This window comes from Vespa mandarinia, chromosome 1 (assembly GCF_050613455.1).
Source record: "Vespa mandarinia isolate Hongniang chromosome 1, ASM5061345v1, whole genome shotgun sequence".
In the NCBI taxonomy this organism is placed as follows: Eukaryota; Metazoa; Arthropoda; class Insecta; order Hymenoptera; family Vespidae; genus Vespa; species Vespa mandarinia.
In genome coordinates, this window is record NC_140810.1 from 7,773,609 (window position 1) to 7,799,485 (window position 25,877).

General features: G+C 34.0%; 2 protein-coding genes across 2 annotated transcripts in view; both read left to right on the top strand.

The window, feature by feature from the left end:
• Positions 1-23,559, top strand: part of shg (DE-cadherin) — a 136,647-nt gene extending 113,088 nt beyond the window's left edge. The window contains exons 2-15 of the mRNA XM_035878214.2: positions 12,584-12,660; positions 16,840-16,984; positions 17,089-17,327; positions 18,313-18,501; positions 18,636-18,922; positions 19,044-19,314; positions 19,436-20,015; positions 20,077-20,258; positions 20,356-21,697; positions 21,779-22,002; positions 22,090-22,305; positions 22,391-22,730; positions 22,806-22,958; positions 23,027-23,559. Of these exons, the coding sequence (XP_035734107.1) occupies positions 12,584-12,660; positions 16,840-16,984; positions 17,089-17,327; positions 18,313-18,501; positions 18,636-18,922; positions 19,044-19,314; positions 19,436-20,015; positions 20,077-20,258; positions 20,356-21,697; positions 21,779-22,002; positions 22,090-22,305; positions 22,391-22,730; positions 22,806-22,958; positions 23,027-23,169 (4,388 nt within the window). The 3' untranslated portion in view covers positions 23,170-23,559. The remainder of the gene's footprint in view (positions 1-12,583; positions 12,661-16,839; positions 16,985-17,088; positions 17,328-18,312; positions 18,502-18,635; positions 18,923-19,043; positions 19,315-19,435; positions 20,016-20,076; positions 20,259-20,355; positions 21,698-21,778; positions 22,003-22,089; positions 22,306-22,390; positions 22,731-22,805; positions 22,959-23,026) is intronic.
• Positions 23,560-25,023: 1,464 nt separating this feature from the next.
• On the top strand, positions 25,024-25,774 carry LOC118446970 (uncharacterized). The gene is made up of 3 exons (XM_035878249.2): positions 25,024-25,098; positions 25,352-25,571; positions 25,636-25,774. Coding segments are annotated over exons 1-3 (267 nt in total). The 5' UTR covers positions 25,024-25,096; the 3' UTR covers positions 25,681-25,774.
• The last annotated feature ends 103 nt before the right edge of the window (positions 25,775-25,877 follow it).

Here is a 25,877-nt window from a genome sequence, read left to right on the forward strand (position 1 = left end):
GATTACTTTATCTATTATCCTTTATTCTGCTGTCTATTAAATTCTCAATATTTTTTTATTTCACTTCTAATAGCTAACTTTACAATTAATATAACTATTTCTGATCTGTTGACATGAATGATAACGAACGAAATGAAATCTTTTTTTCACTTATTTCAACATTCTACAGAATGAAAGAAACTAAAGAGAAAAGAGATCAAATACGAAAGATATCAAAAGAATAATGTTGAAGGACATTGTCAATTTTCCTTTTTTATCGGTCGATGCCCCTCTTCTATCCTGTCTATTGAAAATATAGAAAGAATGAGGAAAAAAGAAAAGAGAAATGCGAATTATCGCGATAAAATCTCTCTCTCTCTCTCTCTCTCTCTCTCTCTCTCTCTTTCTCTTTTTTTCGTATTATGTAAAAACAAAACTTGTACTGTGATTTAAAACCCTCGTTATAAATCAGCGTGCCGGGAAACCCTTTCCGTTTCTCTTGCTACCTTTGCTTTCCTACCTTTGCTATCACTACCTACCTACCTACCTACCTACCTAGTCAGCCACCCTTTCTTGCAAGTAAATGTTGCGAGTTGAAAACGTTTGCTTGTACTGGCTGGCGTAATACTCCAATGTTTTACAAATTATTCTCTCCGCTTTTTATCGTACGCTCGCGTGTGTACATTTAGATTAAGAGCTAGTGCACACGTTCTTTCTTTTTTTTCCTCACTCTCTCTCTCTCTGTCTCTCTCTCCCTCTCTCTTTATTTTTCCTCCTTCTTCTCCTCCTCCTTTCCTTCTTCTCTTTTAATGATTGATTAAGCGTATTGAGGAATTATCTAATTTTATATAAATTTTGGACGAATAAACAAGATTTTATTACAGTAATTTTCTAATTTTAAACGAATTTAAAAGAAAGAAACAAATGTTATATTTTAAAAATAAATTTTGGAATCTGCGTTTGATCGATCGACTTCGATTTCCAAAGAAAAAAAGAAAAGAAAAGAAAACAAAGACAATAAAGGAAATAAGAAGAATTGGAAGAAATAGAATGTCACGCGAAATTCACCGAAAGTAAAAATAGAAAGTGGAACACTTTAATGGTATATTCCAAGCATATCATCCTCAAAGTACCCCTTACTTCCCCTAACCAGCCTTTACTTTCGTCGCCTTGGGAAACAATTCTCGCTAGTACATCGATCTATACTTTAATCGCGTCTATAGAAGTTCTGATACTAGTCACGAATAGGAGATAGTAAAATAAATAAAAAGAATTCGACGATGCTTGAACGGAAAATTTTCGATGGTTGGTACCTTTGCCAAGATATCGCGAACTGAGAGAATCAGGGATAAAAGAGGGGGGGGGGGAAAGAAGGATAACGTTGGTTGGTTGGTTGCTTGGTTGGTTGAAAAAAGAAGGGTGGTTTGACTAACTTCGTGAGACCGCTCAATAACCGCTTGAATTATCGCCTGTCTCGATAATAAAACCAGAAACTACGTCATGCAACTTCATTCTAACATTTACGTAACGAGACACTTTTTCAGGACGAATAAAATCGCCAAAAACGAAAATCTTTCTTCAAATACGTTTTATATATTGAATTATTTATAATACTGTAACCTTTTCGAACTAAAAATAAAATACGATGTTATGAGATTTGCATTTCAATTTTATCAATATGAATGATAATCAAATTATTAAATAAACGAATCATTTTTTATATAATCTTTTAAGATAAACAATATTATTATCTACTTCACCGAAGAATTATTAATATTACATTTACCGTCCTCAAATTTATTAATCTAATTAAATCTATTTTAAGATTTGCATAAAATCTATCTCTCGGATTAAATACAATAATCATATTTATTAATAATATATTGTTAATTTTAATATAACAATTGTTAATTATATATAGAATTCGTAAGTAGCTAAATAATTAGAAAGGTGATAAAAGAGCAAACGGTGATATTTAATGTATGCTTTTGACTAGATAATGCTCGACTAGACAATCAGAAACTTGCAATCAGTTTGTTTAAACTAAATTTGAAATCTCTCATTTTAATTAATCATTTTTACTTCAATCATTTCAACAAATCTGATTTAATATAAATTCTTTAATTTTTTTTATATAACAACACATGTAAACATTTTTGTTACTATCGAAATTCGATTAAATTCCAACAAAATATCAGCTATATTCATCGATGCATGTAGCAGATAACTATTGGCATCGTTTCTGGCGAATCATTAACACGACATTCTTGGAACAACCACAATCGGGTCTCTTTGCGTGCGATTTCAATTAAACGGATCACGGTTGATATTCAGCATATCAATTCGAGGTATTATCATTTCCGAAATTAATGACTTGTGAAGTGGAACAAATGGTGGTAGTTTGAAAATATCTACAAAAATATTTCATATCACATTCTACAATAAGAGAAAGAAATAGAAAGAGAGAGAGAGAGAAAGAGAGATAGAGAGAGAGAGAGAGAAATAAATTTGCTTTTGAATTTGATTCGAAAGAGTTATGAGTGTTCACTAGAGATATTCAAATGTATAATTCACGAGTAAACGGGTCCTCTCTAATTCTACTATAGTTGAATGGACATACAATGGACAATAAACGAGATTCCACAAGAAAACAATACTATTTCAACTATATATATGCACGTACATATATACACGTCACGTATATGGAAACTAGTGATTGGTTCACAATTGATCATCGTCGTAACTGAGAACAATCATAGAGAACGTAGTAAGCTTCATTAATACGTTTCGAATGGAAATCGAAGGAGGAGGAAGAGAAGGAGGAAGAGAAGGAGGAGGAGAAGGAGAAGAAAAAAGAGGAGAAGGAGAAGGAAAAGGAGGAGAAAAGTTCGTCGTACTGGCCCGACGATAACGCAGATCATATATAGGATATATTTAATTAACCGAAGTGCATCATAGTCGATGAACGAGAGTATTGTTTCCAACTGGTTTATATTTTGTAACTTATACGTTCACTCGAAACTTTGCCTCTCTTATTTTCTATTAAATAAGACTTCTTTTTCCTGTTTCTTTCTTTTTTCTTTTCTATTTTTTTCTTCTTCTTTCCTTTTTTCTTTTTTAAACTAAAGTCTGTTTATGCTATAAACCTTCTCAATTCATTTTACATGTAAAATTCTCATTCCACCTTTACCTTGATCTACCATAGTAATTCTTTTAGTTGATCATTTTCACAATTCTCATCCATTAATATCTTTTGCATTAGTATTTCTCTCTGTTATTTTTTTACTTTTATTTTTTTATTTTTCTCTTTTCCTCTCGCATTTGTCGCAACTTATTTAGTAATCCCCTGTGTTTTATAATTTATACGATTGATCTAACTTTCCTTTCATCTTTTATATCACATGTAAAAAATTGTCATTTTGTTTTTCGTATTAATCTACTAATATTTCATTTCTCAGTTGATCATTTTCACAAATTTCATTCATTGATATTCACTTTCAATATCTTTACTTCTTTCTTTCTTTATATATTTCTCTCTCTCTCTCTCTCTCTCTCTCTCTCTCTCTCTCTCTCTCTCTCTCTCTCTCTCTATTTATCTATCTCTCTATCTCTCTTTTCTTTTTCTTCACAAATTTTCCATAGAATAATCATTCCTCTCGTATCCAGAAGAATCTTATAGATTTAACTGTATTATTCTAATTCTTACATGGATTAATATTTTAAATGTAATTTCTTTTCTTACGTGTTAATTCTGTCAAATTATATATCATTGTAATAAGCCATTATCTTATTTACTTTAACTACGAGACTTAATAAATACAAAATAAATATATTCGATACGAGTGTGAACAAACTAACATTTCACGTATCTCAAGAAACATTCTTCGATGAACGCGCTCGACCAGCTGAGATAAGAATGGTCAAGTCTTTTCCATAATCTCACTGACTTCTACTTATTATTACAACATACAACGTACTTTGAGGATAAAGAAAATAAAAAGAAAAAGAAGAAGAAGAAGAAGAAAGGAAAGAGAGTAGATAAAGAAAGTAAACCGCGCTAATATTTCCAACGAAAAAACTGCTACACTTCTCTCTTTCTCTATCTATTTATCTCTTCTCTTTCTCTCTCTCTCTCTCCCTCTTCTATCTTTTTTCTTTTTTTTTATTCATCTATTTTACCTCCTCCCTTACTTAGAGCGAATATTGAGTCTGCGAAAGTATATCGCCGACGTGCTGTATCCTTTAAATAGGTGAACCAAATTAATGCACTTGGTTACTTCAACAAATCGCATGTAAATTCTCATTTTTCAACATTAAGATAATATCACGTCTGCTTGAGATGCATCATTGACGTTTCCTCATTAGAAACTTGTACAACGATATGATGCAATCGTATAAATACAACATATATATAGTGTTATTTTTATCTAAAGAAGATTTTCTATAAATAATTCGTTCGAACGTTATTTTCTGTACGTGCGCTTTATAAACCACATACGTCATATATTCCGTGAAACATTTATTCACTTCTTTTATTTTTTTTATTTTAATATGAAATATAACGAATATATCCCGTGGAATAATTGATTATCCGAAATAAAACGTCCACCGTTATTTCGTCATTCGCTCGGATATCTCGTATTCCCAACAAATACGAATTTATTTGAGAAAAATAAAAATTCAACGTATTCAATGAAAATTTTCTTTTCGTTTCTTTTAAATTCTCTGGATTAATGTCTAATTTAATCGACAAAATAAAATCTTTATTATACCAAATCATAAGTATTGAATTTTAAATTAAATAAAAATGATGAACGCTTAATAGATGGAAAAATTCTTGAATTATCTAAAAAAAGAAAAGAGAAAGAAAGAAGAACAGGAAAAGAAAGAAAATGAGAGAAAGGTTTATCATTATACAGGGTAAACACTTAATATAAAACACTTTGCATAAGTTTGAAATAATATATTTTATATAAAATTACTGTATGCAAAAATTGCATAGTTTCAGAAGAGATGTTACATAGTGTATTCATTTTTTTAATAAATAAAATTATTTTCTAAGTACGAAAGTCAAACTTAGTGGTGCTATTTTTTTCCTCCATAAATTTTACAGTTAATTAATTTTATAGTTAACCAGATATCTCTCTTGTTTTCTCGAATATTTCAATGGAGCAACGTCGTTATTTGCTTGTTAAAATTTTTATAAAATTTTATGTAAAATATTTATAAAAAAGTTTTTCATAGAAGTTATAATTCATAAGTTATTCAAGTAGTGTGGATGTTAGGTGTCTCAAAGTGTAAATCGTCGTGACAGTCGAAAAGAAGCCATATGAGTATAGTTCCAAGACGAATGAATTTTTCAAAATATTCTATTTGAAGCTCGTCTGAAAAAGTTGATACCCTTGATCAGCAATGCAGCGCACATCGACGTGTTCTCCTTTCACACATATTACAGTGTGAATGCACACAAACACACACATATATAAGATCAGTATCCTTGTTCATTCCTTCTCCATAGACTTGCGAGCAACTTCCAATCTCACTTTTATGAGTCTCGACATATCTATCTATCTATCCATCTATTTCTCTCCCTCTTACTCGCATAAGTTTCCCATTGCACGTTCGGCCAAAATCGTAAATGAAAATCCGGAAATGGCTATGTGATGCCGACTTTGACGACCAAAAGATGTAGTATATATTATATATGTATGTGGATGATAATAAAGTGCGGTAGGAAAGCAGATTTTCGAGTTACATCGAACGTAGAATTTCGCGAGCATACTATATATACTATTTTCTCATTCGATCGTAAACATCATCTAACGACAACGACCGTTTTTACGTTTTTATTCGAATTAAAAATAAAATACTTCTTTTTCTTCGTCGTAATATTTTCGACTAATTTGAAAATTAAAGATTTTTCTCTTTCTTCGTTTCTTTTTAAAAGAATAAATTGTTGAATTTTCCAAAGAATTTAAATAGAAAATGAAGAAGAGAAAGTAAAGAAGAAAGGTATTGGCATTCGAGAAGTAGCACAGTTGTGTTTCCAAAGTTAGAAAATAATCGAGCACGAAAACTTAGCTTTCGGCTGAGAGCGAAAGGAAGGAAGGAAGGAAGGAAGGAAGGAAGGAAGGAAGGAAGGAAGGAAAAGCATTGACGAGAGCTAAAGTTACTGGCGAGTAAACGTGCAAACGCCGTACCCAACTCGTTTTAATCGAGTTAGACATAGTCGATAGCGAACAGAGACAAAGAAGAAAACTAAAAGAGTGATTTCCAAAGGGATGCTTAGTATTCTTGAATAATAAGAAAGAAAACTATTCAAATTCATTATTTATTTATATTCAATTATCTTTGACGGAATGAATTTGAGAATGAACATTTGTTTTACGATTACTATTAAAACAATTAATTAGTATTAAATATATCAATTAATATTTAATGCGATAAAACAAAAACTGTCAATGTGAACGTAAGTTTCTATATAATCGTAATTTTGTTTTTTTTTAATTTTAGATTAAAGGAAGAGAGAGAGAGAGAGAGAAAGAGAGTGAGAGAGAGAAATATATAAATACCAATCTTTGAAAATAATTTTGAAAGTTTGAAAAAGAACATTTGATGCAAAAAAGTATTGTTAGCATTAATAAACCTAACCGAAACTATCACAGCGAACGCTAGCTAGGCTATTCATCCGGTTAATTCGTTGAAAGATCATCGGAGAGGGTGTGTCATTCGTCGGGATTATCCATATTGATAACACAGCCACGTCGTGGAGACACGTGCGTGCAGACTCGCTTTTACGTCGAAGCTTATGTATCGTCTAAACGTTGGTGCAACATGCACCAACAGTGAGGGTACGTGTATAAGCATGTGTATGTGTATGTGCAAACATATAAACACAGGGTGTCCTATAATTTTGAAAATTGATACTGGTCTTTGGGTATTATATATATATATATATATATATATATATATATATATATCTTTTCCTTTGTTTTTCTTTTTTTATTTTCATTTTTATCTAAAAATTATAGAGATGAAAATATATATAAATATATTCGATCTAAAAGACATATGAACAAATTTTAATTCATGTTTTCATATTATCTCAAATTTATATAGACCACCACGTAGAACATGCAAAAGATACTTAGCGATACTCGTTCAACCTCTCGTTTATGATCATTATACGTGTAATAAAGTACGATAGAGAGGAAAGCGATATCGATATTTATGAAAAGTTTCCAAATAATTCGTCTTTAGAGACTAATAATCGAATATATTAAATGACTATTATTTTAATCTTTGTTGATCTTCTTTTTCTTCTTCTTTTTTTTATTCATTCTTTGTAATAAGTTCGTCGATCTCTAAAAGAGAGAATTTATTGTTAAACTTATTCGAATTGCCCTCTCGTAATGGACGAGGCGAAGTTGATCGTACGATTCGAGCCATGCGCGCTTAATGCATAAATTAATAAGCTCGATTGAGTTTACAACCGCTGCCGCTGTCAATTCGCATGCGAACCGATGCTTTTAGTTCGTGGGCCAATCAGGGAAATACCGAGAAACGCGATATTATAATCGATTTGAAAAAGAAGTAAGTGATTACCCCAATTTTTTTCTATCATAATAATAATAATAATAATAATAATAATTCATACAAATAAATTTCTTAATAATAAAATCTTGATAGTTTCATTTTTTTGAATTACAAAAATTGTAATACCAGACACTATTTGAATTCTAAGGAAATTAAGTGCAATAATATTTCGATTAATTATGACAAAGTTTTCCAAAAAAAGAAATGACATGTTCTTTTTTCTTTCCTTGTTTTTTTTTTTTTATTTCCGATAATAAACATTTGAATAGACAATCTTTTATATAGCATACATATTATCTATATATATACATACATGTATATGTAACACATTATATATAAAATTCGATATTTCGTTTGGTATATTTCTATCGAAAACGCGAATCGATTCGATAGTTATCAATAGTTATCGGGCCTTTCAGGAAATATCGTTTCCCGTGGCTCCCGATGCAATATGAAAAATGCGAAACCGGTTCCCAGGCGTGCTCTAGCATGCTCTTTCCGATTACGATCGCTGATAACGCCTTTTGGAGAACGTACATGGAGACACATACACACAAACGTACAAACGCAAACACACAAATAAAGAAACAGTTTCTTTCTCATCCTTTTTCTCGGTAACGTGTTCTCACGTCGCATTGTCCTCGCACATACGACTCGTCCTTTTCCACCAAAGAGAATTCCAATCTCGTACGATCCTAAGAAAAAGATAGATTGTCCGTTCATTCTTCGACAAAGATTTCTACTTCCATTTCAATTTTACTCGCGATCGGCACCGTTTACGAAGGCTCTCCTTTACTCGGATAGATTAGATTCTCAAACGATGTTGAATTCGAAAAACATCTGTAAAAAAAAACTTCTTGAAATTCTTACCAAATTATCTTTACGAAATAAAAGAAATATCTAAGTATCTTGTCTTCTTTAAAATATTAGAAATGAGATGATAACTCGACTGCTATTACTGTTATTACCAAAGTATTACTTTTTTTATTTCATTTCGTTAATTAAAATAACTTGATTTACAGAGAAAAACTCATCTAGGAAAACAATGATTTTCAGGGTAGAAGACTCTCTTTCTCTCTCTTTTTCTCTCACTCTCTTTCTCTCTCTCTCTTTCTCTCTCTCTCTCTCTCTCTCTCTCTCACTCTCTTTCTCTCTCTCTCTTTCTCTCTCTCTCTCTCTCTCTCTCTCTCTCTCTCTCTCTCTTATTCAAATTACGTCACTATAGGATCGTCTCAAATTTTTTGGCGCGAGAAATTACGACGATGAAGCTCGAAAACGTTTCTACGTAATTAGATATCCTGGTAGTCCGAGGGCCTTCCACCTCGACAATATCCTTAAAAGCTCTCTAAAGTGGGAGCATAAAGTTGCAGGAACTTTCATAGAATGATTTTTTAGTGGAATGCTATTTGAGTTATTGCATAAACGCGTCATTTTTCTCTTCTCATGAATAAGCGAACACTCATAGTAGTTGTTATTTCTCTCTCTCTCTCTCTTTCTCCGTCTCTATTTAACGTTAAATGATTAAATGAGATGATCGATACGTATCGTAACGATATGATCCATGATGATCGAATAAAGAACGAAAGTTCACGGTAAAAAAGAAAAGAAAAAGGTTCACTGTAGATGAATGAATTGGAAAATATTTCGATAACGAAAAGCATACAATCTATTATGAAAGAGTTTAAGAGAAATCGATATAATCGAACGTATTCGATAAATCTACTTTCGCGTGTCCTTGATAAATGTTTTTAATATTTCCGTTTAATTTTCTATCATGATCTCATTTTTTTCATTTTTTTTTTCTTTACGTTCTACTTGGAAAGAACAGAAATTAGAAAAAAAAGAAAAGAAAAGTAAATGATTGGAAACTAACGACGCCAATGCGATAGCGATTAACATCCCATTAGTTTCGAGTACCGTTGGTATTCAATGGCCCATAAATTTCTCTCTCTCTCTCTCTCTCTCTCTCTCTCTCTCTCTCTCTCTCTCTCTCTCTCTCTCTCTCTCTCTCTCTCTCTCTCTCTCTATCACGCGTGCGCGCACATGCACACACGCATGCGCGCAATTCTTCTCCCCACTCCTCTCTCTCTCTCTCTTTTGACGATCTCCGAAATTGTGGATTTATGTGAGGCTCGTTATTAAATCGAGTTAGCCTTACTATATGAAATTAGGCCCGTTTAGAATTCCGGTCGGCAGTGCGGGTAACCTCGGGATCGGTTTAGCGCATCGATAACACGTTCGATGTAATTATAAATAAAAGCGAACGCGTGTCCTTACGCGATCGTTTGCCTTTTTAACGTCTCTCAAATTTCCATTTTTTTTTCTTTTCCTCTCTACTCCCTATTTTTTCTCATATTTAATTTTTGTCGTCATTTTGTTCTTTTTCTATTTTTATTATTATTATTTTTCCTTTTACTTTAATTTTACTTCTTCCTCATTGTTTTACTCGTTATATTGATTAATCCCTTTTTTTTTCTTTTTTGTAATTTTTACATTTCTTCGATGTAGCTCACGTTCGTTTCAAAAAAAGAAAGAAACAAACACAATTAAAACGAACAGCCCATTTTACCTACAAAAATCGAGATAGAATGTGTGAAGAAGAGATAGAAATACACATGTGAAGAGAGAGAGAGGGAGAGAGAGAGTTTATATGTTTGGAAAATTTTCAGAACGATATCTCCTATTGGCGATCAATTTTTCCGATTTCGATTCTAGCTTTTTTTGGCGAACGATTTTCCCGATGGAACGATAATTGATAAGCTATCGGCAGAATGGGTACATTAAAACGCGACGGATCGCTCAGTGATAAGATTAATCTAGAAAGTGAAAAAGAAAGAGAGAAAATGCGGGAAGGGAAAAAGAATGAAAAAAAGAGCGGGAAAATGATAAAGTTCAACAAGTCTCGTTAACTTCATAACTAAACATGATTTGACGTTATAATAACAAGCAACGCTGTTATGCGCTTTCATTCACAATAAATCGTCGTGACTTATGTCACAAGTCGTTGTCAACAAAAATGTTCTAAGTCGTCACTGTTGTCATCGTTTTACAACTTATTTTCGAAAGAGTATGTACGCCAATGAGTTTAAGCCAATTGGAGCGGAAGGAGTTATTGCCTGAGAGTTGTGCCTTCGATCCGTGACTACTACCAAGAACGAACCTCGATTGGTCTTCGAATGATTATAAATTCGAGTGATCATTGTAGGTCACCGATGACAACGATACTTACTTATTTCTAATTCGTATGATTTTACGATACTACGACGTTGATTACAATCACAAAATTTATTGAATCATAAAAAAAATGATGTAGCACCAACTGAAACTCAATTTGCAATTTACAATATTTTTTCAAAATAATCCTGCTTATCGGAACTCCCCATTTTGTTTAAGCGTATTAATGAAAAAAGAAAAAGAAAAAAAAAAAAGGAAAAAGTTCGTAAATAAGTAAAACGGCAGAATAGAAATAGCGCGGGAAATTCAAAAGGGTGAAGAGGAGAGTAGAGGAGAAAAGGGGTAATGGATCGCGGCCGGTCGATTCAAAAATCGCGCGGGTTAGGCGTATTAAGTGCGGGCTAACCGCATTGCGGCGCAGCTCGCGCTCGATGGGAATGACATTGCTTCGTCGCCGTCACGTATTGCGGTCGGTGCATCGACGAGAGAGAAAGAGAGAGAGAGAGAGAGAGAGAGAAGAGCGGTGCGAAACACGCGTTTGTCGTATACGAAAAGTAATTAGCAATAAATTTCTTCTGTCGCGACTCGGTATGCCATGATTGTTTTATGACGATTCCTATCCTCTTTCTTCTTTATCTCTTTTCTTTCTCTCTCTCTCTCTCTCTTTCTCTCTCTCTCTCTCTCTCTCTCTCTCTCTCTCGCTCCCTATCTATCTCTTTCTCTCATACACATTTATTTCAATCTTTTTTCATATAAAGATCGAGTAGATTCCTTTCTCTTTCGGTCATTCATCGAGTAATACTTTTCATTTCTCGAACCGATCGATCGTTTGTTCGATCGACGTCCGATCGAAATCTTAAAATAGACCGGTCAGCTGATAAAAGAAAAACTTTTCTTTGAACGAAAAGCAAGGAGCACAGAGGGTCGTGTTACTTCAACACACTCATCAATCACCGAAGACTTATCGAATCTCGTTCGGACTTGAACCGATCCCCATGCGTTTTACATCGATCAATGGCTTATCAACGAGATGTGTGTTTGCGAAAAAAAAAAAAGAAAAGAAGTGAGAAGAGGAAAAAGAAGAAAGAAAGACATAGGAAAGGGAGAAAGGTTCACGTGCGTGTTATTGTCGTTGAAAAGCTATTCCCACGTCTGTCGTAATGCGTACTCACGCACCTGCCACCTACGTTTATTATAATGGGTCGAGAGATCTCTCTGTGAAAGATTGAAATTACGGGACAACTTGAAAAGAGTGGGATATTTTCTCTCTCTCTCTCTCTCTCTCTCTCTCTCTCTCTCTCTTTCCTTTTTAGTTCATTATTTTCTTCATACGTTCGTTATCGTCTAGAAATTCTATTCTAGGATTATAAAAAACAAAACCTCTGTACGAAATTTGTACGTTTAATTTGTACTTAGTTCGAAAAATGTGAAATTGAAAAATAGAATGAAATCGTTATGATCGATCGTACATTAGCTTGAAAACGTTGTTAATCTTTGACATATGATAGGGAAAAGAAACGAAGAGAGAAGAAAAAAGAAAAAAAAGCCCTTCCCATCTGTCCGTTAGAAATTCACGATTCGTGAAGCTGATATTTGAAATAGTAACTTACATTAGAATAGAAGGGTCAAAACGGGGAGAGAAGACGCAACCCTAACAGTCGACAGTGATGGTTCATATTTGGAATAGTTCCGTTGCATTAGTTTCACGTAGAGACTAGATAGAGAGACTCGGTATCTCGCATATAACGTGTCTCATTGCGTTGGCCTATCCCAAGCCGGCCTCGTACAGACTGCAATATCCTAAATGGGCCGTATCTCGTTCTTTATGTTACAGCCGATGCAACGAGATTGAGACACTCGAGGCACCTGGACGTGAGATCGCTGTTCCTAAGCGAGGAAGAGGAATTAGTGGTGAGTGCATTTTCCATTCGTTCTTGATTCGATTTTTCCTTCCTTATCACTCACTCATTCTCTCTCTCTCTCTCTCTCTCTCTCTCTCTCTCTCTCTCTCACACACACACACACATATACATGCGCGCGTACATACACACACATACACACACACATACTCCTTTTTATTCTTTTTTTCTTTCTCTCTTTTTTTTCTTTACCTTCCAAAGCTTTTCTTTCCGATGTCTTGCAGCTTTCTCGTTTACCGCTATCTCATTCTTCTCGAAACGAAGTGAATCTATCTATTTCTCCCGTTTTTCCTCTCTTTCTCTCTCTCTCTCTTTCTCTCCCTCCTTCCCTCTCCCTTTCTTTTTTCTCTTCTTTTCTCTCACGTTCCAACAGAACCTCTTCCAGGCGAGATAATGGATTTATCCTATCGTTGATTTTCGCGAGATGTCAAATATTTACAAGCGCCATCACGCCTGGTACGAGACAGCTTTCTCTCTTTCTTTCTCTCTCCCTCTCTCTCTCTCTCTCTCTTTCTCTTTCTCTCTCTCACTTTCCTCTCTGCAACTCCCCCGTTTTTCTCTATCACAAAAGATAGAATTATTCCTTATTTTTAAAGAAGTACATTTTATAGTGTATCCATAGTAAAACATTGGTTTAGTTTTCTTCATTCTTTCCTTCTTTCTTTCTTTCTTTCTTTCTTTCTCTTTCTTTCTTCCTTTTTTCTTTTTTCCTTCAATTTCCTTCGAAATTTTTCACCATCTTGAATTCCTCTTATCTCGAGAAAAGGCTTTCTATTTTTCTCCCCTCCCCTTCCCTCTCATCCCCTCCCCTTTCCCCTTCCCCTTTCTACGAAAGATCGTGCCTCGATCTCATCGTTTTATCGGAAAGTGCATCTCACCGGCTCAACACGCTTTCCCAATTATAGTTAATTCCGTTGGCGCCCTTCTATATCCAGAAACATCTCCGACCATTCTTACCCATCCGATCGAGATAACATGCACGCTTCTCTCGTGGCTCTTTTTGTAATTTCGTCGATAAAAAGAAAGCTTCTGAAAGATTCTTTTTTGAACGTTCCGGTCGGTGTAACTTTAACGTGTTGGTAAGGAAGGTCCCTTTGTTAACGGTCGAAAGAGGTTATCGGCTAAAATATTGATTTTAAATTGAATTAAAATATCAATAAAGAAAAAAAGAAAAAAAGAAAGAAAGAAAGAAGGGAAGAAAGAAAGAAAGAAAGTCGAAACAAAAAGTATATGAATGAAAAAAGAGAATAAAAGAGAAAAATGTTAGTAATACCCAATGGATATTTGTAAAACAAACAAAGAAAAAAAAAAAGAAGTAATAAATCCAATGGACTTGCCGGATCGTCGATCGTTACTTCGATCTCATTCCATCGAACTATTCTCCTTTCATATTTTATCTTCACCCCATTGTGTTTCCCCCTTGGGTTGCCTTTAATTTTGCATCGTCGAGCGAGAAAACACGATGTAATCGGTGCACAGTGCCGCGTGAGTGTGTTTGATAGAAAGAGAAAAAGGGAGGGAGAAAGAGAGGGAGATAGAGAGAAAGAGAGAGAGAGAGAGAGAGAGAGAGAAAGAGAGAGAGAGAGAGAGAGATTCGGAATCGTGATTAATGGCGCGCGGTTTATAAGCGCGTAGAGCACTTTAATTTATGAGGCGTCTTATTGCGGTAGGTCCGAAAAACTTGGCCGATTAATCTCGGCTTTTGTCCTTCCGTCGAACGAGAAACTTCCTTGTTATTCTTTTTTCCTTCTTTTCCTTTTCTTTTTCCCTTTCTTTTTCCTTTTCTTTTTCCTTTTCTTTTCATTAAATTTTCGTCGCCTTTTCTAATACGTCTTCATTTTTATTATTCTCCTATGCTTGGTTCATTTTAAATATTTAACAAATCGTTCTTAGATTTTATTTAATATAATGCTTAAGATTTTATTCAAAATAGATATGCATATGTATGTATGTATGTATGTATGTATACATATCACACATCTATACGTACCGTTTGAAAAATTCACGTTATTTATAACTATATTTTCTGAGAAACGTATATCTGGGATTATTTTAAAAGTAATTTGCCTTTGTCTCCTATATTATCTTATCTACTATTTAAAGAAACATGTGATTGGAGAAGATGCCTAAACGTCTTTGCACGACATTATAATCTTTTGATCCTAATATAGAGCATCAAAAATTTGACAATATATTTGTTGATCTATTATTATTTTCTATTATTATTCTATTATTATTTTATATATTACGTGTTATAAGTGCTAGTTTCAACAAAGTAAAGAAAACTAACAATATTTGGTAATAAGATTTACATTTAAACTTTTCTCTATTTATGTTTGATTTTTATATTTTAATTTTTACTTTATCATTTATATATTCATCTCAAAAATGTCAAAAGATTTTTCAAAGGACAAAAGAGAAAGAGATTTATTAGAAAGTGAAAATAAAAAAGAGATCAAAACTGCTAGGGAATTGTTTGGCCGAAAATAAAAGAAGTGTCTAATATCAGAAGACCATCAATTTATAATATTTTCAGGAAAACATCAGGATCAACATAACCATGAAATATTATAAAAGGTAGAATTGAGTCGGCACTTTCATTAATTATTGATCATAACACGATCGAACGTATAAGAAAATCCACGGAAATAGAAGCATTTTCGAGTATTGAAAATTAAATGGGATTTATCTACTGCAAAATTATATTCATTTATTGGACTTCTGTATGCACGCGGTGCATATGAGGCTAAAAATATAGATATATCATATCTATAGAACAAGAAATGGATTCCAACATTTTTTCAACAATTATGAACAGAAATAACTTTACGAAAATTATGAGGTTTATTCGATTTGATAACACAAACTATATAAAATGTAAACAATGTGTATGTGGAAAATGTGCAATAAAAAATCCTGTAATTTATAAAAAATGCACGAAAACACATAAAATGTACATTATTCATTCCTAAATAAAAGAAAATATTTTGTTCACTGTCCGATTAGCTAAAATCTTATTCTATATTAAGATATGTTTTTTTTTAAAGCGGTCATTTGACCGATTACGGTAAGGATAGATATACATGAAGTGTCGTTTAGTAGGTTTAGTGTTAACATTTCGAAGTATTAATAAGTCTTGAATTTATAGTTTCGTTATACGAGCCACAATAAACTCTTTCATGTGCGTGATATATCGAATATTATACTGCAACATTTTTATTTTTTATTTAGTAACAAGATTTTATCCAAAATGTTATATTTTAATCAACTTCTTCTGGTACCGATTAAAGCTCTTACTAACCGGATTTCCGAATTACGTGTTGATATCCGAATCTGAATAATTGGATACTCGGACTTGAATCTGAATATTCTAGTACCCAGTCTTCGGATCTTTTACCAAATATAAAATTCTCCCAATTTGGATTCTAATGAACTACTTAGTATACAAAGACGTTTGGTATGCATCATGTGTATATTATGTCATATTATTATTAATGACATCTTTCATATATTTAAAAAATTGAAAGGTCACATTTAACGATTGTTTCTTATAATTATCGTAACCGTAACAAATTAATTTTTTTTATTTTATTTTACTTTCTCTTATTCCCTACATATCAACATTCGTTATATGTATTTTATGCTATTTATGTATTTTATACTACTTTATGATAATTGAAATTTTCGGAACTTTTTTTAATATTTTATGTCAATGATACTGCTCAAACAAAAGTAAATCAAAAAGCTTGTATAATATTGAATACTCATTAAGCTTCTAAAACCTATCAAAACTCACAAGATTTTAAAACTATAACGATCAAAACTTTCAAAAGTTTTAAGCTTCAAATCATGTTCGAAGTTACGATACAGATTCGAAGCAATTCGAAGTGTTTCATCTTGAGTCTATCGTCGATAGAACAACGAAAGTGACAAAAGACTTAAGACTCAAAATTTAACAAGAAATGCATGATTTAAATCAGATTCGAAGTAGTTCAGAAACCATTTTTAATTATATCAACTCACAGTCATAATCATTTTTTATTCCTAATCATGTCCAATTGAATGTCGCTCTCAGACTATGCTAGAAACCTTCACGATGACATTTGACTATTGCCGGATACATGCACACAATAGTTATCTTTACTTATTCTTTCTTATTTTTCATCGGCAGGTGCAACAACAAGGAAAAAATCACAATCACAAGCCTATGTTCACCAATTGTTCGATGTATGCTGCTGTCGTAAAAGAAGAAGAACCAGCAGGTACAGTGGTCATTCAGGTACACGCCGAGGATCAAGACCCACCGGATGAAGGAGGTAAATAATGAAAAGATTCAATTTCGTGTTATATAGGAGATTTATTTTCATCGATCCGGTCACAGACAGAAAATGAGATATTCTTCTTTATCTGTTCTCTTCAGGTACGATCACGTACGCCCTCGTCACGGCTCACAACGAGAGATTGAAGTTCGAGATCAACAATACGACAGGATTGATCAGAACCACTCAAATCTTGGACAGGGACGAACCGGCACGTGAAAAGGAGGTTTACCTTACCGTCCTTGCAACCGATAATGGAATGCCTCAGCTTGATGATGGCTGTACCTTTAAGGTCACAATCGAAGACGTCAATGACAACCACCCAGTGTTCGACAAAGTGGTGCGTGACTGAGAAAATTGCTCCCAGTCTATTAACCTGACTCTTGCGTCTGGACTCGTTCAGGGAACGGAAGAATTCTCTTGACTTCTTTTTTATTACAAAAGACATTAAATCTTAAATGAAAAAAAAAAAAAAAAAATTATCTCTGATTCTTGTATAAATTAATAACTTTTCTTTTGAATCTACATGTTCGTAATGATTATAATTTCTCGAGATAATCGTTAAAAAAATAGATTAAATTTCGATACAAACATTGAATCATGAATGCCATTTTTTAAATAAGTTAAAGTTAAGTTCGCGTTCCGTCAACGAGTCTTCCCTATTTGTTTACTAACAAATCTATCGCTCATCTCATCCGATAACGCCGTACTAACAACATTTTTGCTCGATTTTTCTTCTTTTTCCGAATCCAGGTCTACCGTGGATATGTGTGGAAGGTTGGTTTCGAAATTCCGGTGTGAATGGGATTTTTGTCGAATGATGTAACGAATGTATATGTTTCTCTGTCCTCTTTTTTTTTTTTATCTTTCTTACTCTTTTTATATTTCTCTTTGTCTGTCTCCTTGTATCTTTAGGCACGCACGTCTTTTCATACTTCTCATACTATGAAATATTTCCTCGAGATATCCTTCGAAGAGCTTCTCGATCACGAGATTCTCGAAGAATTCCATGTCAAAGGGTGGATCCATGACATAGAAAAAGCTCTTTGACGGGGAAAATAGGAATAATTTAATCGCATGTTAAAATGAAAGAAAGAAAGAAATTTTTCCTATCCTCGTAAAAGCATCTTTTTCGAAGCTCGTATCGAAGTTGTCTAATTTTACCGTCTGTGGACGTCTTCTGTGTCTTTTTTTTTCTTTTTTCTTGCAATGACAATGAACTTATACGCGCATGATTCATTTATGATTCGCATGCGACTCGTATTTCTTCGTTAACTTCTAATACTCCGAACGATATCATCTATATTCTTTTAACCTTATCGCAGGCGTACAAGGAATCGGTGCCACAAGATCTACCGTTGAATCGCGAGGTCATGAGAGTCTCTGCGACCGACATCGATGATGGTAACAATTCCGTCGTTCGTTATAGCCTCTCACCGAGCAAACCTGACGACGGTGTTTACTTCAGGATCGATCGCAACACCGGCGTTATATATCTCAACAAAACTATAGACGTAAGCATATTGGTAAAACTATGGATACGGTGATATATTGTAAAAGAAGAAAATTTCTTCACCAAAACTAATGCTAAAATAAATTCTTTTTCTTTACTTGCTGATATTAACGAAAGAAATAATGCATTTTCTAGAAAAACCCAGATTACACGTTTTCGATGACAGCCACCGCAGAAGATCAAGGTGAAAATCCAAAATCTAGTATTATCAGTTTAGATATTCGTGTAGTCGAGTCGCACAAAAAGGCGCCTGTTTTTCTACCAAGACCGGTGGAGCCGATCAAGCTCTTGGAAAATTTCAGTGATTTTGGTGCTAGCATTGTACGGCTCCAAGCTGTCTCAAACATCGACGACAATCCAGATCTTCAATTCGTCCTTGTTCCTGGTAAAACGGAACAAACCAACAAGGATAGCACGTTTCGGTAAGAAATGAGCGACATTATCCTTCTTAATGTGTTATATACCTACGTCGTTTCTCACGATTACGACAATCATCATGATAGACATTTACGCTTTATCTCTATTTCTATCTGTCTCTTTCAGTCTGGAATCCACGAAAAACACAGCGGACATAAAATTAACGAAGCATCTAGACTATGAAAGTAACAAGGTATACTCGTTGATAGTTCGAGCGTGGAACAATTACGACTTGGCCGCCGAAACGGTGATAGACATAGAGGTTCTCGATGTGAATGACAATGTACCGGCCTTTCGAGAGCTCACGAAGGGTAGTGTTCTTGAAAACGAACCAGCAGGAGTTCCCGTTATGCAAGTACGAGCCATCGATGCCGATGGTACTTCGGCTCATAATAAGGTACATATTGTTTATCTTCACAGACAAGACTATATCCAGAGAATGTCTATTTTTACACATAATTTCGTACCTTCTTCATACATTGTCATTCTCTTATTATTTATTTCCCTTTTTTGTTTAGGTCACCTACGAGCTAAATGATTTCAAAGACCTATTTGCAATCGACAAGTACACCGGGAATATAACGACTCGAACGACTTTTGATAGGGAGACCCAAAGTACTTATAGCGTTTGGATTACCGCAACTGACAATTCACCTAGCGCCTTATACAACACCGGAGAACACAATAAAGTGCAGCAGTTGTTTCGTATCGAGATCGCTGATAAAAACGACAATGCACCACATTTTACGCAAGCCGTTTACACTGCCAATGCTATTTTAGAAAACGCTAATATAAATTCCGTAGTGATCGAGGTAAAAGCTTTGGATGCCGATACTGCCAGTCCCGTTACATACAGTATCATCCAGGGTAACACCAATTATAGCTTTTACATTGAAAGTACTACCGGAAAGATCCGTGTTAACAATCCATTGGATTACGAAAAAATCACGGAATATAATCTAACCGTGAGAGCGTTCGATGGCGTTTACAATGATACCGCGAACGTTAAAATCTTCATTGAAAACGTGAACGACAATCCACCAGTTTTCGAAGATTTCGAGACCAATCCAACGATTGAGGAGGAGAAGTTGGTTGATGGTGAGTACGAATTTTACTCGTTCATTAATATTTGTTTATTAACTCTTATATTTATTTCCAGGTTGCATTACGACCGTAGTCGCCTATGATCCAGATATAAAGGATAGAAACGCCGATCAACACATAGCTTATTTCATTCTAAAGGACGATCAAAAGCCTTTGTTAAGTATCAATAAATCTGGATGTATTACTTTGAAAAAACCACTCGATCGAGACCCACCTTTTGGTTATCCCGTATGGACGGTAAGTTTCTAACGATATATAAATTTCATTCGTGAGTCTATTTCATTCTCTTATTCATATTTCATCATATTCTCCCTTTTCTTTCTCATTTGTTCAGGTGATGGTGATGGCACGTGATGAGGATGATTCACCAACGGCTCTACGAGAATTAGCTACCGTAAACATAACTTTAATCGACATAAATGACAACGCCCCCTATCTCGACATGACACACGTAGTCTGGGGTGAAAATAAACCACCCGATAGAATAACCGATTTGAAAGCTCGGGACAGAGATTCCGATGACAATGGACCACCATTTAAGTTTTGGATCGATGAGACCGCAGACAAAGAAATTTTAACCAATTTTAATATTCGTAACAATGACCTTTATGCTCTAGTTACTTTCGATCGTGAGGAACGGAAAAGTTATAACATTCCAATAGCTATAATGGATAATGGAAAACCACCGATGACTGGAACTTCTACTTTGACGGTTATTATCGGCGATGAGAATGACAATCGTATGGAAGAGGGTTCGAGTTCGATATTCGTTTACATTTATAAAGGTGACGCGCCTGACACAAAAATCGGACGAGTTTATGTTAAAGATTCTGACGATTGGGATTTACCTGATAAACATTTTGCTTGGGCATCTCCGACACATGAAGGCTTTGAATTAGATGAACATACTGGTATGATAACTCTGCTCTCTGGTACCTCGAACGATACTTTTTACATGAAGTTCGTCGTTACGGAAGAGACGTTTCCTAGAATACCTCGTCATCAAGTATATGCTTATGTTAATGTTACGGTAAAAGAGATTCCCGAAGAAGCAGTGATTAGGTCCGGATCTGTACGTTTCTCTGGTATAACCGCAGAAGAATTCATTGAACCGGATCAAAATGGTGTCAGTAAGAAGGATATCTTTCAAGAAAAGATAGCCTACATGTTAAATACATCGATAGACAATGTTGATGTTTTCACCGTTCTTCATTCTCCTTATCACAACAAGACTTTCTTAGATGTTAGATTTTCAGCACATGGTAGTCCTTATTATGCTCCCGAAAAATTAAACACTATCATGTCGCAACACTCTACGAATATTGAACGTGCGATGAAGGCAGATATATTGATGGTGAATATTGACGAGTGTCTTTACGAAAAAGTTAATTGTAATAATTCTTGTCGAAGTTTCCTAAATGCCAGTAACGTTCCTTCTCCGGTTTATACGAACACCAGTTCCTTCGTTGGTGTCAGAGCCATCATTGAACCTCAGTGTACTTGTCATGTCGCTGAACCTATTGTTTGTTTAAACGGCGGTACACCATTAACTGATAGATGCGAATGTCCTCCAGGATTGGAGGGTCCACGGTGTGAATTATTAGGTATAGGTTTCCATGGTGATGGCTGGGCTATAATGCCGCCACCTGGTCAAGCCTGTGATGACTCGCACTTAGGTAAAAATTTACTGAAAATACGATCAATCGTACATTCGGTAAATTGTTGTACTCTCTACATGTTTTTTTCTTTTTTTATAGGTTTGGAGATCATACCGGAAGTCGAAAGTGGTCTTATATTTTATTTCGGTCCAATGATTTACAGTAAAAAATTAGGAGTTCAAGATTTTATGGCTCTAGAAATTCAACACGGTTACGCAGTGCTCTATGTTGATTATGGTACGGGCACTATAAGATTAAACCAGAAACAAATTAAATTAACCGACGGCAAGAGTCATAGGATAGATGTTTATTGGACTAAGACAGTAAGTGATATAATTTTAATTTATTTAATTTCAAATCATATTAAAACAGTTTTGTTTTTTAAACAATAATATTATTCTTTGTTATAGTCGATTGAAATGAAAGTAGATAATTGCGGCATATCAGCTTGCATGAGTTTGACTGCGCCAGAAGGTTCCAATGAGTTCCTTAATGTAAATAGTCCGATGCAAGTAGGCGGTACATTAACGAATCTAGCGTATTTAGCAAAGAACTTGGGGTGGCATCACAAACCTACCGAAAAAGGCTTTGTCGGTTGTATTAGAAATATGACTATAAATGGAAATGTAAGTTATCTTCGATATTAGTAATACAAACAAATAATGAAATTTATAATTGTTCATGTAATTGCTAAAAAATTCTTTCCTGTAGACATATAATTTAGGAATGCCAGCATTATCAAGAAATATAGATCCAGGTTGTGATCATGGAATGGCAAAGGCTGTGTCATTTGGCATTGACACCAATTTCTTAGTTGCAATCCTAGTTTGTGTAGCAATTCTATTGATATTGTTGTTAGCGGTAGTAGTCCGCAGAAGAAAGACTGATGATCTCTACAAAGATATGGATGATATAAGAGATAACATAATTAACTATGAAGATGAAGGTGGCGGTGAGGTAGACACCGGCTACGACTTGAACGTTTTAAGAGCTATTTACGATGCGCCACCAATAGAATCTAAAATAGCACCTGTTGGTCTTCAGGGTAGAGGTAAAAAAAGTCAGATTAAATATTTTGTATGTTTAGCAATAGCGAACAGAGAAAAATGACTATTTTAATGTTTAGCTCCTGACGAGGTACCAGATATCTGTGGTTTCCTAGATGGCAAGAAGGAAAGCTGCGATAAAGATCCCGACACGAATCCATTCGACGATGTTAGGCATTATGCTTACGAGGGTGAAGGAAATTCTGACGGCTCGTTATCGTCGTTAGCTTCATGTATGTATCATTATATATAATCACTCTTTAATATATGATTAATAATATATCTTATTCATACGTTACAGGTACCGACGACGGAGATCTCAATTTCAATTATTTATCAAATTTTGGACCAAGATTTAGAAAACTCGCTGACATGTATGGAGAGGAATCTAGTGATGAAGAGAGCGATGGCGTAGGTGAACGTGAAAGTGAAAGCTGGTGTTGAACAGCGGACGCATTCGATAGACTTTTATGAATACTTAACCCTTTGCAGTCCATTGTCATACTGGACACAATAGATTCTTTTTCCAGTTCCATTAACGCTGTTGTGCCCAGCGTGACATTAGTTTAAGGGAAATCATTCACCAGACATGTAAACTTGAAGTAAAAGCTGGGTTCCTATCTTTGGGACGAATATTTTTTATGTCGAGAAATTAATTTGAGATGACGTAATATAACGCGCTGATGTCGCAATCGAATAAAAGATCTAATCGTAACATTTTTTCATTCACATATCAACAAATACACACACACACACACACACACTCGTATAACTGATATTTCATTGTCTATTTATTCAGTGATCGTTGCCTCAATTCTTCACGATGATATAACAGATCTTTTATTTGATGGACCGATGGCATCATATTGTGCAATTTTCAAGTTTCAATTTCTCGATACGAAAAAGCATGTCTTTTCAGCGATAGAAATCTTTACTTCGAACTTTCAGCGATTGCTGATTGCTAACGCTGATACTGATACTTCAGAATGAAATACGAAATAGGTAAGCCTAAACGACTACAGGAGAGTATAAATATAATTTATCAAAATAATTGTGTTGTAAAATAGACTAAATATATAATTATGTAGTTATAATACGTATGTATGTATCTATGTATCGCGTGTAATAGGAATGTAATTATGATTATGTAATGATATATTTACTCAATTTTATATTAAAATTATTTTTTTAAATTATATTAATTTTTTCCTACAGTTGTTAGTCTACCTATTGTGTATTTATATATCTGTATATAAATATATCTATACTATAAGTTGATTCGAGCGTAATAAAAGGCTACCGTTTCTTACATACATTTTTCGCTCTATTTTCGTCAATGTTTTGCGCATAACTTTTGCACCTATCTCGGCGATTGTCGTCCTCTAGCCTAGTTTTTCCTGTTTATTTTCTTTTTTATCTAACCGTACCATCGTCATTGAATAGCATGAAATCATTTCTCGAATAAAATGTTTTAAATCTGTCTCATTCAAATGCCTTTCTTTTTACAATAATGACTTTTTATTAAATTTGTCAAACATTTTGGATTGTTTAAATGTATTTATCTATCTTGTTTGAACAGAACATGTACGATCGAAGAAAAAAAAATTCATTAAGACGACCAATTGTATCCAGCTGCTACAATAAGTAACAAATTGATAAGAAGCCTGTAGACTCATTTAACATTGCTGCAATAATCGATCAAGAAATTGCAACATTTCATTTCACTCAACCTACAAGTATTACGATTGATGTTTTGTAGTTAATGAATATTTGAAAATAAAAATAAAATAAAGATAAAATAAAATTGTATACTAAGAAATACATATCATCTTACACATCTGAAATTATTTTGCGTAGCAATATTTTATTTTCCGGTCATGATCGTCACCTTACGTTTACACAGCTGTCGATAAAGATAAAATTATTTTTATCAACATAATGTAACATCTACCTAAATTACATAATCCTGAAATTAATTACGCATAATTACTTATAAATCGAAACAATCTCAATAATGATCGTAAAATTAATGTTTCTCTTTTTTGAAATTATTACATATAAATCACAAAGTATCGAAACAATCAAAAAAAAAAAAAATAGAGATTATGTTTGAAAATCATTCGCAATATATTCGTTGGTATTGCACAAAGAACGACAATGGGGGTCAATCTTACGGTCTTCTCACTTCGTACATTGAAATTAGTTGTACGTTAGGGGTGGGATCGTGACGTAAACGAAAGACATTGTAAGATGCAAAGGGGTATAAAAAGAGCAATTATACGTTCCGTTGCTCTCAAACGTATGTACGATTCTGTCACGAAAGAAGCTGTCCTTTAAAACAATATCGAGAAAGTATCAACACGGATTCGAAATGTGAGTTTCAAGTTAAAATTTGATTTTAAGATTTTCATTTCTTTTTTTCTTTCTTTCCGTTTTCGAATAATTTCTCTGCGTGATAACAATTCTATATACGAGTGAATAAGAAGCATAATCAAATGCAAATGCTGAAATTTAATATTCGTTTACATTTCTGATGTAAAGATCAAGCCATAGACGGTGCGTTTATTATTTACTTAAGAATCCAAAAGCCTCCACTTATCAGACAAACATGAAAATGTATTTTCAGGTATCTCAAGAACCGATTGAATGTCATTACCATAATATTGCTCATCTCTTTGATTCTTTTGACTAATCTTCACGAGACAGAAGGGCAAGTGAATTTTTCGACAGGCTGGGGTAAAAGAAGTCAGAATATTCCAACTAGCAGTACGAATAATCCGAGGTGCTTATCACAACAAGGCAGACCATCCTTGGAACAATTGCTCAATCTATATAATTTTATTCAGGTAGGTACTTGAAATATGATGGGTTTCTTGTGTAATCGAGACGATTGCAAATATTATTTTTCAGATTGAAGCACAAAAAATCGTAGACCGTCAGAAGTTAAACAAATGAGATGAAATTCATTAGACCAACGGCATCATACTAGGATCATCGGAAATTACAAGGATTAGGATTATCAACGTTATTTAAATAAACTCTCCAATGTAAATTGTCGAAGAAACAAAGAGATTAATTAATTGATTATTCTTCACCTTCTTCCTCTGTTCCCTTCTCCTTTCGACTTATCTAGCTCATTAATCCGTTTATTA